Raw genomic sequence first — 13,400 nt, forward strand, 5'->3', positions numbered from 1 at the left:
AGTATAACAGGGTGTTAGCCCATGCTGTATTTCTCTAGGCACTGATCTACTTACATCTTGTTAACTGCTTAGAAACCCTGATCATACCACCGATAATGATTCCCTGTCTTTGAAATATGAAGCCAATGTGCGTAATCTTAGACTGCTGTTATTCTCGTTCAGGTAATGATGAGGAGGGGAAAAGAAAGTAATTTTAATACCTAAATTGTCACAATAGAAAAGGAGAAAGTTCTGAAAATTAATCTGTCAACAATGATACAATAGTGAGGATCTGGCAAAAGATTCTTGGTTTGGGCTCCCGAAGGAGCTGCTTCTTGACTTCAAGGTGATAAATGTTAACATAGTAATTGAGATGTTGTTCTTCCCTTGCAGAGCAACTGGAGAAAGCAATTGGTATGTTCTCCCTTTTTTTATTTTTCATGTGAATGTTGTTCCTTACCAGAATAAGTGCCTGGATGACTCCCTCTCCTCACCTCCATCTCTTTCCTAACTGCGCCAATGGCCATGAGGATTGCGTTTAATTAATTCCCCAAGTACACCAACAGATGACAATTTCAGTTTGTCTTAGCAATGCAGTCAGATCAATTGCCTGAGTGATTTTAGCTTCTGAGACTCTAATTCTGGCCATTAACTTCATTCTAATTATGGAGATCATAGGGTAAAACAAGTTGTAGCCACCTTATATGAGATAACAGCTTTTAAACCTAAAATATGGGTACATCTGTCTCAGACATTTGTGCATATATTCTCATTAAATGTGGGTGTTAGAAAATGTGGAGAGAGGGCACAATCACCTGTGCCCCAAACCTTCTTATTCAATAATGGTGGGATTTTGCGACAGCCTGAGTGATTGGGTAATGGCTCACACACACACACACACATACACACACACACACACACTGTCCTTAGTTCCTGCCAGGTTGTGGTTACCCTTTCTTGTGGAATTACATAAAACCCCTGGCCCAACAGGATTCATAAATTTAATACATTAAAATCTCCTAAGTATAAGGGAGAAAATTGCCATATCTGTCACAATGTTTGCACAATTAGTAACTGAATTTTTTGTTCTTTTCTTGCAGAGCAACTCCAGAAAGAAATTGGTATGCATTCTATTTTTTTTCTCCTGAATTTTGTACTTTACCAGAACGAGACTCTGAGAATGAAATGAATACTTGGAACACCCCGTCACCCCACTGTGACAGGTTCAGTCACAGAGATCCCCTTGGGACTGTCACCTGATGTGCTCAAATTACCTGTGAGCCATTTTCCCTACCATCTTGGGACTCCAGAACCCTGTCTTGTTGAGCCAGACACGCTAGCCTGCTGCAACACAGATCCAGGGTCTGGCCCACACCGTCAAAGCTGCAGACTTAACTGAAAACAGCTCAGGAGGTTACCTGTCTCCAGCACCCAGACACCCAGTTCCCAATGGGATCCAAACCCCAAATAAATTTGTTTTACTCTGTATAAAGCTTATAGAGGGTAAATTTGTTAATTGTCCCCCCTCTATAACACTGATAGAGAGATATGCACAGCTGTTTGCTCCCCCTGGTATTAATCACTTACTCTGGGTATATTGATAAACAAAAGTGATTTTATTAAATATAAAAAGTGGGATTTAAGTGGTTGCAAGTAATAACAGACAAAACAAAGTAAATCACAAAGCAAAATAAAACAAAACACGCCAGTCTAAGCCTAATACATTAGGAAACTGATTACAGGTAATATCTCATCCTCAAAGATGTCCCAATAAGCTTCTTTCTCAGACTAGAGTCCTTCCTAGTCTGGGCCCAATCCTTTCCCCGGTACAGTCCTTGTTAGTTCAGGCAGACATCTCAGGTAGTAAGCAGGGGTTTTCTCATGACTGGCAGCCCCCTTTGTGCTGCTCCATCCCCTTTCATAGCTTTGGCACAAGGCAGGAATATTTTGTCTGTGCTTGTCCCCACCCCCGCCTCATCAATAGAAAAGTACAATGATTAAGATGGATTCCAGTGTCATGTGACATGGTCACATGTCACTGTAAGACCCCTAGTCTCCATTCTTCCTGGGATGGCCCACATGTACACAGGAAGGTTTGCAGGTAAATAAACCATTTACAACCAATTGTCCTAGTCAATGGGAGTCATCAAGATTCTAAACCACCATTAATGGCCCACACTTTGCATAATTACAATAGGACCTCAAAGTTATACTTCATATTTCTAGCTTCAGATACAAGAAGGATACATGCATACAAATAGGAGGAATATATTCAGTAGGTTATAACCATTGTTATGATACCTTACAAGAGACCTTTTGCATAATGCATATTCCAGTTACATCATATTCACACTCATATGCATATTTCCATAAAACATATGGAGTGCAACGTCACACCCACCTCCTTCTCTTTGTCAAATACACAAATGGCCCGAAGGATTGTGTACAATTAATTCCCCCAGTTCAAAAAAAGGGTTTTTTTTTATAAATTTTTTAAGATAAAAACAATTTATCTTAGGAATGCAATCAGATTGATTACCTGATTGATTTTAGCTTTAAAGCTGCATACATAAAGCATGGAGACTTTGATTCTGGTATTATCTTTATTCTAACTGTGAAAATAAGCATGGGGTAAAACAAGTTATGGCTGCCTTATACGGAAAATAACTCTGAAACATAAAATACAGGAAATTTTTTCTCAGACATTTGTGCATAAATTTCCATTAAATTTATGGTTGTGATAATGAGGAGAGAGAACAAGTCACTTTGCCCCCAACCTTCTTATTCAGTGATGGTGGGATTTTGACACAGTCTGAGTGATATATCAGCACAAGTCCTCTTGAAAGTCTGTGCTTTTCAATGATTTGGGTGTTTTAGAAAATCTTACTTATTGGCTATGAGCTACTAATGTAATGTTTAGGTTGATACTGTTGTGTGTATGAACTTTCCTTTCCTCTTTCTCTCTTCTCTCAGGAACCACATTTCAAATCTTCATGTCTAGACTTAGAAAATAGATTGAGTGATAAAATTTTGTAGCTGGTCGTGGTCAATGCTAATGTATTTTTAAAGGTGATAAATTTTGTCTATGCTAGACATACAGTTGTGTTTTAAAATGTTAGCTAACCTAATTTAATTAATACATTTTAGTTCGCTATATATGAAATTCTGGTCCCGTTATGAGTGTTTCCATTGATTTCACCTATTTCTTCAACTAAGCAGGATGTTACTGAAAAGTTTATGCATCAGAGTCCGGAATCACTGAATGCTTATGCTCCCCATAAAGTCCTTGTGACTGTTGAATGTTCAAGGTTCATATACCCATACCTCATAAATCAAGCAGGATGTTATAGCTGCAAACTTTTATTATTTATAAAATGCTAATTTCTATATTTGCTTAATCTAGTGTCTCTCTTTCTATTTCAATGTTTAGTCTGTTCTTACCACTGGGGTTTCTGGGTACTTTACAATTTCTAAAATTCACCACAATAAAATCTCTTTTTCTCTCTCTTTCTTCCAACCCCAAAGTGAGAATGTGCTTACTGCTAGTGTTTGATTTGGTGTCACTGTTCTGTTAGAGCAGGAAGGCTAAACCAGAGAATCAAGTTTATCTTTTCAGCTGAAAAATGTGATTTGTGGGGATTTTTTCAATTAATAGTCTGGATGCCACCCTGCTTCCACTGAAGTCAAGAAGAGCTTGGCATAGAAATAAATGAAAACGTGATTTGGCTCTCTGTGCATGTGTGGGTGTATTTCGATTCATGCACGCACATGCCCTTTTGTAGCACTGACAAAAGAAGAAACACAGTTAATGATTGAGAAATGTTTTCTGTTTACTGTCCTTATTTAGAAAAAGCAAAACCTTCAGCAGCAGGTAAGATTTCCTGTATACCTTCTACCAGGTCATCCAGGGTTCTCTTTCATTCAGCCATATTGAGAGAAAAGAGGGGAAAGAGAACTTGGTTATTTCAAGCCCCAATTACAGAGAGTTATCATTGAAGAAGAGGAAACTTTAATATGTGTTGGTTTCTTTAACATCAATCCCAACTGGATTACAAATGTTTCTGATTCACGAGCTTTCAAACCATGCTTATGCTATTTTCTTGGTTATGGTAGAAAAGAGCTTAGTATTCACACACACAAACAAAGTCTCTCTCTCACACACAAAACAGAGTTGTCAGCATCATTAAAAAAAGGTATCAACATGGTCTACTACAGAACAACATCCACATTTCCGTAATATTAAAAAAGCTGAGGAAATTCCCAGTTTTGTTGGGAATTTCCAGAATGGGAGGTGGTTCACTATGTGTCCTATGATACTGCAGTGTCTTTTGAAAGATTGAGGTGATTGGGTAATGGCTCACACACACACACACACACATACACACACACACACACACACTGTCCTTAGTTCCTGCCAGGTTGTGGTTACCCTTTCTTGTGGAATTACATAAAACCCCTGGCCCAACAGGATTCATAAATTTAATACATTAAAATCTCCTAAGTATAAGGGAGAAAATTGCCATATCTGTCACAATGTTTGCACAATTAGTAACTGAATTTTTTGTTCTTTTCTTGCAGAGCAACTCCAGAAAGAAATTGGTATGCATTCTATTTTTTTTCTCCTGAATTTTGTACTTTACCAGAACGAGACTCTGAGAATGAAATGAATACTTGGAACACCCCGTCACCCCACTGTGACAGGTTCAGTCACAGAGATCCCCTTGGGACTGTCACCTGATGTGCTCAAATTACCTGTGAGCCATTATCCCTACCATCTTGGGACTCCAGAACCCTGTCTTGTTGAGCCAGACACGCTAGCCTGCTGCAACACAGATCCAGGGTCTGGCCCACACCGTCAAAGCTGCAGACTTAACTGAAAACAGCTCAGGAGGTTACCTGTCTCCAGCACCCAGACACCCAGTTCCCAATGGGATCCAAACCCCAAATAAATTTGTTTTACTCTGTATAAAACTTATAGAGGGTAAATTTGTTAATTGTCCCCCCTCTATAACACTGATAGAGAGATATGCACAGCTGTTTGCTCCCCCTGGTATTAATCACTTACTCTGGGTATATTAATAAACAAAAGTGATTTTATTAAATATAAAAAGTGGGATTTAAGTGGTTGCAAGTAATAACAGACAAAACAAAGTAAATCACAAAAAATTTTCTCAGACATTTGTGCATAAATTTCCATTAAATTTATGGTTGTGATAATGAGGAGAGAGAACAAGTCACTTTGCCCCCAACCTTCTTATTCAGTGATGGTGGGATTTTGACACAGTCTGAGTGATTTATCAGCACAAGTCCTCTTGAAAGTCTGTGCTTTTCAATGATTTGGGTGTTTTAGAAAATCTTACTTATTGGCTATGAGCTACTAATGTAATGTTTAGGTTGATACTGTTGTGTGTATGAACTTTCCTTTCCTCTTTCTCTCTTCTCTCAGGAACCACATTTCAAATCTTCATGTCTAGACTTAGAAAATAGATTGAGTGATAAAATTTTGTAGCTGGTCGTGGTCAATGCTAATGTATTTTTAAAGGTGATAAATTTTGTCTATGCTAGACATACAGTTGTGTTTTAAAATGTTAGCTAACCTATTTTAATTAATACATTTTAGTTCACTATATATGAAATTCTGGTCCCGTTATGAGTGTTTCCATTGATTTCACCTATTTCTTCAACTAAGCAGGATGTTACTGAAAAGTTTATGCATCAGTGTCCGGAATCACTGAATGCTTATGCTCCCCATAAAGTCCTTGTGACTGTTGAATGTTCAAGGTTCATATACCCATACCTCATAAATCAAGCAGGATGTTATAGCTGCAAACTTTTATTATTTATAAAATGCTAATTTCTATATTTGCTTAATCTAGTGTCTCTCTTTCTATTTCAATGTTTAGTCTGTTCTTACCACTGGGGTTTCTGGGTACTTTACAATTTCTAAAATTCACCACAATAAAATCTCTTTTTCTCTCTCTTTCTTCCAACCCCAAAGTGAGAATGTGCTTACTGCTAGTGTTTGATTTGGTGTCACTGTTCTGTTAGAGCAGGAAGGCTAAACCAGAGAATCAAGTTTATCTTTTCAGCTGAAAAATGTGATTTGTGGGGATTTTTTCAATTAATAGTCTGGATGCCACCCTGCTTCCACTGAAGTCAAGAAGAGCTTGGCATAGAAATAAATGAAAACGTGATTTGGCTCTCTGTGCGTGTGTGGGTGTATTTCGATTCATGCACGCACATGCCCTTTTGTAGCACTGACAAAAGAAGAAACACAGTTAATGATTGAGAAATGTTTTCTGTTTACTGTCCTTATTTAGAAAAAGCAAAACCTTCAGCAGCAGGTAAGATTTCCTGTATACCTTCTACCAGGTCATCCAGGGTTCTCTTTCATTCAGCCATATTGAGAGAAAAGAGGGGAAAGAGAACTTGGTTATTTCAAGCCCCAATTACAGAGAGTTATCATTGAAGAAGAGGAAACTTTAATATGTGTTGGTTTTTTTAACGTCAATCCCAACTGGATTACAAATGTTTCTGATTCACGAGCTTTCAAACCATGCTTATGCTATTTTCTTGGTTATGGTAGAAAAGAGCTTAGTATTCACACACACAAACAAAGTCTCTCTCTCACACACAAAACAGAGTTGTCAGCATCATTAAAAAAAGGTATCAACATGGTCTACTACAGAACAACATCCACATTTCCGTAATATTAAAAAAGCTGAGGAAATTCCCAGTTTTGTTGGGAATTTCCAGAATGGGAGGTGGTTCACTATGTGTTCTATGATACTGCAGTGTCTTTTGAAAGATTGAGGTGATTGGGTAATGGCTCACACACACACACACACATACACACACACACACACACTGTCCTTAGTTCCTGCCAGGTTGTGGTTACCCTTTCTTGTGGAATTACATAAAACCCCTGGCCCAACAGGATTCATAAATTTAATACATTAAAATCTCCTAAGTATAAGGGAGAAAATTGCCATATCTGTCACAATGTTTGCACAATTAGTAACTGAATTTTTTGTTCTTTTCTTGCAGAGCAACTCCAGAAAGAAATTGGTATGCATTCTATTTTTTTTCTCCTGAATTTTGTACTTTACCAGAACGAGACTCTGAGAATGAAATGAATACTTGGAACACCCCGTCACCCCACTGTGACAGGTTCAGTCACAGAGATCCCCTTGGGACTGTCACCTGATGTGCTCAAATTACCTGTGAGCCATTTTCCCTACCATCTTGGGACTCCAGAACCCTGTCTTGTTGAGCCAGACACGCTAGCCTGCTGCAACACAGATCTAGGGTCTGGCCCACACCGTCAAAGCTGCAGACTTAACTGAAAACAGCTCAGGAGGTTACCTGTCTCCAGCACCCAGACACCCAGTTCCCAATGGGATCCAAACCCCAAATAAATTTGTTTTACTCTGTATAAAGCTTATAGAGGGTAAATTTGTTAATTGTTCCCCCTCTATAACACTGATAGAGAGATATGCACAGCTGTTTGCTCCCCCTGGTATTAATCACTTACTCTGGGTATATTAATAAACAAAAGTGATTTTATTAAATATAAAAAGTGGGATTTAAGTGGTTGCAAGTAATAACAGACAAAACAAAGTAAATCACAAAGCAAAATAAAACAAAACACGCCAGTCTAAGCCTAATACATTAGGAAACTGATTACAGGTAATATCTCACCCTCAAAGATGTCCCAATAAGCTTCTTTCTCAGACTAGAGTCCTTCCTAGTCTGGGCCCAATCCTTTCCCCGGTACAGTCCTTGTTAGTTCAGGCAGACATCTCAGGTAGTAAGCAGGGGTTTTCTCATGACTGGCAGCCCCCTTTGTGCTGCTCCATCCCCTTTCATAGCTTTGGCACAAGGCAGGAATATTTTGTCTGTGCTTGTCCCCACCCCCGCCTCATCAATAGAAAAGTACAATGATTAAGATGGATTCCAGTGTCATGTGACATGGTCACATGTCACTGTAAGACCCCTAGTCTCCATTCTTCCTGGGATGGCCCACATGTACACAGGAAGGTTTGCAGGTAAATAAACCATTTACAACCAATTGTCCTAGTCAATGGGAGTCATCAAGATTCTAAACCACCATTAATGGCCCACACTTTGCATAATTACAATAGGACCTCAAAGTTATACTTCATATTTCTAGCTTCAGATACAAGAAGGATACATGCATACAAATAGGAGGAATATATTCAGTAGGTAATATCCTTTGTTATGATACCTTACAAGAGACCTTTTACATAATGCATATTCCAGTTATATCATATTCACACTCATATGCATATTTCCATAAAACATATGGAGTGCAACGTCACACCCACCTCCTTCTCTTTGTCAAATACACAAATGGCCCGAAGGATTGTGTACAATTAATTCCCCCAGTTCAAAAAAAGGGGTTTTTTTTATAATTTTTTTAAGATAAAAACAATTTATCTTAGGAATGCAATCAGATTGATTACCTGATTGATTTTAGCTTTAAAGCTGCATACATAAAGCATGGAGACTTTGATTCTGGTATTATCTTTATTCTAACTGTGAAAATAAGCATGGGGGTAAAACAAGTTATGGCTGCCTTATACGAAAAATAACTTTGAAACATAAAATACAGGTAATTTTTTCTCAGACATTTGTGCATAAATTTCCATTAAATTTATGGTTGTGATAATGAGGAGAGAGAACAAGTCACTTTGCCCCCAACTGTCTTATTCAGTGATGGTGGGATTTTGACACAGTCTGAGTGATTTATCAGCACAAGTCCTCTTGATAGTCTGTGCTTTTCAATGATTTGGGTGTTTTAGAAAATCTTACTTATTGGCTATGAGCTACTAATGTAATGTTTAGGTTGATACTGTTGTGTGTATGAACTTTCCTTTCCTCTTTCTCTCTTCTCTCAGGAATCACATTTCAAATGTTCATGTCTAGACTTAGAAAATAGATTGAGTGATAAAATTTTGTAGCTGGTCGTGGTCAATGCTAATGTATTTTTAAAGGTGATAAATTTTGTCTATGCTAGACATACAGTTGTGTTTTAAAATGTTAGCTAACCTATTTTAATTAATACATTTTAGTTCACTATATATGAAATTCTGGTCCCGTTATGAGTGTTTCCATTGATTTCACCTATTTCTTCAACTAAGCAGGATGTTACTGAAAAGTTTATGCATCAGAGTCCGGAATCACTGAATGCTTATGCTCCCCATAAAGTCCTTGTGACTGTTGAATGTTCAAGGTTCATATACCCATACCTCATAAATCAAGCAGGATGTTATAGCTGCAAACTTTTATTATTTATAAAATGCTAATTTCTATATTTGCTTAATCTAGTGTCTCTCTTTCTATTTCAATGTTTAGTCTGTTCTCACCACTAGGGTTTCTGGGTACTTTACAATTTCTAAAATTCACCACAATAAAATCTCTTTTTCTCTCTCTTTCTTCCAACCCCAAAGTGAGAATGTGCTTACTGCTAGTGTTTGATTTGGTGTCACTGTTCTGTTAGAGCAGGAAGGCTAAACCAGAGAATCAAGTTTATCTTTTCAGCTGAAAAATGTGATTTGTGGGGATTTTTTCAATCAGTAGAGTATGGACCAGACCCTGCTATCACTGAAGTCAAGAAGAGCTTGGCATGGAAATCAATGTGACCATGATTTGGCTCTGTGTGTCTGTGTTTTCATAAGTATGCCCTTGTGCAGCACTGACAAAAGAAGAAAAATGTTTTCTGTTTCCTTTCCTTTTTTAGAAAAAGCAAAACCTTCAGAAGCAGGTAAGGTTTCCTACAAGCCATCTCCCACATCATACAGGGTTCACTCTCACTCAGCAATATTGATAGAAAAGAGATGAAATAGCACTTGGTTATTTCTGGCCCCAATTACAGAGAGTTGTGACTGAAAAAGAGGACATTTAAATATGTGTGGGTTTTTTTTTAACAAGGTCAGTCCCAAATGAATTAAAAATGTTAATGAGTTGCTAGTTTTCAAAGCATTTTACTTTATTTTGTTGGTAATTGTAGAAAGGGGCCTAGTATTCACACACACAAACACACACACTCAAAACAGATTTGTCAGCATCACTAAAACATGGTATTAATATGGCCTACTATAGAACAACATCCCCAGTTCAATAATATTAAAGGAGCTGGGGAAATTCCAATTTATGTTGGGAATCTCCAGAGTGGGGTGGGGTTCTCTATGTGTTTTGTGATACTGCAGAGTCTTTGAAAAGATTGAGGTGATTGGGTAATGGCTCCTATTGACTTAACTGGGAATTGGATGAAACCTAGAGAGTCCTGGGCAAGAAGGTCTTTGAGGAACCAGAAAACTCACGCATGAATTAATCTTTTCTGACAATTTTCATGTCTGTTTTTCAGAACATGGTGAACTGAGAACTCAAATAGGTAAGAAGAATGTCTTCTCACTTAATGAACTAGACCACTACATAGTCCTCCTATTTCAGATCACAGCCAACACAGAAGTGATGAATACAATGGTGGAAAATGGGGCCTATTTTCAAATGATGATACCTTTGTGAAACAGCAACCTTTTGGGTGGAAAATGCCAAGCCTTTTTCTATGAACAAAGCAGATTTTTAAATATTTTTATGACTTTCTTTTCACTGAGAAGACTGTGACAATTCACCTGTGTATCTACATTATTTTCTAAATGTTCTTAGTAGCCCTGAGGTCAACTTTTCCGAGGTTTAAATTTTGTACATCAACTGCCTTCACTGATGAGTTTTGCTCAGTTTTGCTCCAGGAGAGGAGGTTGATTTGGACTATTACAAGTTATGAGATCCTGACAATCATTTGTGGAGTTTGAGGAGTAAGTTACTCAGCTAAACATTTCAGTTCAGTATTGGAGTGATGCACATGTAACTATCATAGCTTTACATTAACTTTTCCATCACTAAAACAATTTGAGACAGGCCTGTATTGCTACTGTACTAGATACAGTCCAGCTACAGAGCTTCCTTCTTAGCGAGGGACACACCCGATGTGGTCATCATATTTTTAATGCTCTATTAGGTATGGTGGTGACCTTAAATAAGGTATTTTATACACAATACTACCTAGTCACTGAAAAGTATAATATAGTTGACTTTTCACTAAATCTCCCCCTTTAAGAGCTACATTCCTACCATTTACAAAATTTACACTCTCTCTCTCTCTAACTTTGAAGTTCACTATATATCATTTAATTAAGTTTCAGTGAATCATAGCAGTTTTCTAAAATGGGGGAAAAGGAGAACCCAGTGAACTTCAGACTGGTCAACCTAACCTCAGTCCCTGGAAAAATCATGGAGCAGGTCCTCAAGGAAACCATTTGGAAGCACTTGGAGGAGAGGAAGGAGAACAAGAATAGTCAACATGGATTCACCAAGGGCAAGTCATGCCTGGGGCACATGACTTATGAGGAGAGGCTGAGGGAACTGGGCTTGTTTAGTCTGCAGAAGAGAAGAGTGACGGGGGATTGGATAGCAGCCTTCAAGTACTTTGACTCCCTCAGGGAACAGATGGGCAGGATCCCCTGGGAGAATAACATGAAGGGCAAAGGGGTCCAGGAGAGCTGGCTATATTTTAAAGAATCCTTATTGCGGTTGCAGGAACAAACCATCCCGATGTATAGAAAGAATAGTAAATATGGCAGGCGACCAGCTTGGCTAAACAGTGAAATCCTTGCTGATCTTAAACGCAAAAAAGAAGCTTACAAGAAGTGGAAGATTGGACAAATGACCAGGGAGGAGTATAAAAATATTGCTCAGGCATGCAGGAGTGAAATCAGGAAGGCCAAATCACACTTGGAGTTGCAGCTAGCAAGAGATGTTAAGAGTAACAAGAAGGGTTTCTTCAGGTATGTTAGCAACAAGAAGAAAGTCAAGGAAAGTGTGGGCCCCTTACTGAATGAGGGAGGCAACCTAGTGACCGAGGATGTGGAAAAAGCTAATGTACTCAATGATTTTTTTGCCTCTGTCTTCACAAACAAGGTCAGCTCCCAGACTGCTGCACTGGGCAGCACAATATGGGGAGAAGGTGACCAGCCCTCTGTGGAGAAAGAAGTGGTTCGGGACTATTTAGAAAAACTGGACGTGCACAAGTCCATGGGGCCGGATGTGCTGCATCCGAGGGTGCTAAAGGAGTTGGCGGATGAGATTGCAGAGCCATTAGCCATTATTTTTGAAAACTCATGGCGATCGGGGGAGGTCCCGGATGACTGGAAAAAGGCTAATGTAGTGCCCATCTTTCAAAAAGGGAAGAAGGAGGATCCGGGGAACTACAGGCCAGTCAGCCTCACCTCAGTCCCTGGAAAAATCATGGAGCAGGTCCTCAAGGAATCAATTATGAAACACTTAGAGGAGAGGAAAGTGATCAGGAACAGTCAGCATGGATTCACCAAGGGGAAGTCGTGCCTGACTAACCTAATTGCCTTCTATGATGAGATAACTGGCTCTGTGGATGAGGGGAAAGCAGTGGATGTGTTATTCCTTGACTTTAGCAAAGCTTTTGATACGTCTCCCACAGTATTCTTGCCGCCAAGTTAAAGAAGTATGGGCTGGATGAGTGGACTGTAAGGTGGATAGAAAGCTGGCTAGATCGTCGGGCTCAACGGGTAGTGATCAATGGCTCCATGTCTAGTTGGCAGCCAGTTTCAAGCGGAGTGCCCCAAGGGTCGGTCCTGGGGCCGGTTTTGTTTAATATCTTTATTAATGATCTGGAGGATGGTGTGGACTGCACTCTCAGCAAGTTTGCCGATGACACTAAACTAGGAGGCATGGTAGATACACTAGAGGGTAGGGATCGGATACAGAGGGACCTAGACAAATTAGAGGATTGGGCCAAAAGAAACCTGATGAGGTTCAACAAGGACAAGTGCAGAGTCCTGCACTTAGGACGGAAGAATCCCATGCACTGCTACAGACTAGGGACCGAAGGGCTAGGTAGCAGTTCTGCAGAAAAGGACCTAGGGGTCACAGTGGACGAGAAGCTGGATATGAGTCAACAGTGTGCTCTTGTTGCCAAGAAGGCTAACGGCATTTTGGGCTGTATAAGTAGGGGCATTGCCAGCAGATCGAGGGACGTGATCGTTCCCCTTTATTCGACATTGGTGAGGCGTCATCTGGAGTACTGTGTCCAGTTTTGGGCCCCACACTACAAGAAGGATGTGGAAAAATTGGAAAGAGTCCAGCGGAGGGCAACAAAAATGATTAGGGGTCTGGAGCGCATGACTTATGAGGAGAGGCTGAGGGAACTGGGATTGTTTAGTCTCCAGAAGAGAAGAATGAGGGGGGATTTGATAGCAGCCTTCAACTACCTGAAGGGGGGTTCCAAAGAGGATGGAACTCGGCTGTTCTCAATGGTGGCAGATGACAGAACAAGGAGCAATTGTCTCAAGTTGCAGTGGGGG

General features: G+C 39.4%; 1 protein-coding gene across 1 annotated transcript in view; it reads left to right on the plus strand.

Moving 5' to 3' along the window:
* Positions 1 to 11,781: 11,781 nt before the first annotated feature.
* LOC135892894 (uncharacterized) overlaps positions 11,782 to 13,400 on the plus strand; it is a gene marked incomplete at its 5' end in the record, with an annotated part of 52,068 nt that continues 50,449 nt past the window's right edge. The window contains 2 exon segments of the mRNA XM_065420659.1: positions 11,782 to 12,505; positions 12,508 to 13,100. Of these exon segments, the coding sequence (XP_065276731.1) occupies positions 11,782 to 12,505; positions 12,508 to 13,100 (1,317 nt within the window).

Source organism: Emys orbicularis, chromosome 21 (genome assembly GCF_028017835.1).
Source record: "Emys orbicularis isolate rEmyOrb1 chromosome 21, rEmyOrb1.hap1, whole genome shotgun sequence".
In the NCBI taxonomy this organism is placed as follows: Eukaryota; Metazoa; Chordata; order Testudines; family Emydidae; genus Emys; species Emys orbicularis.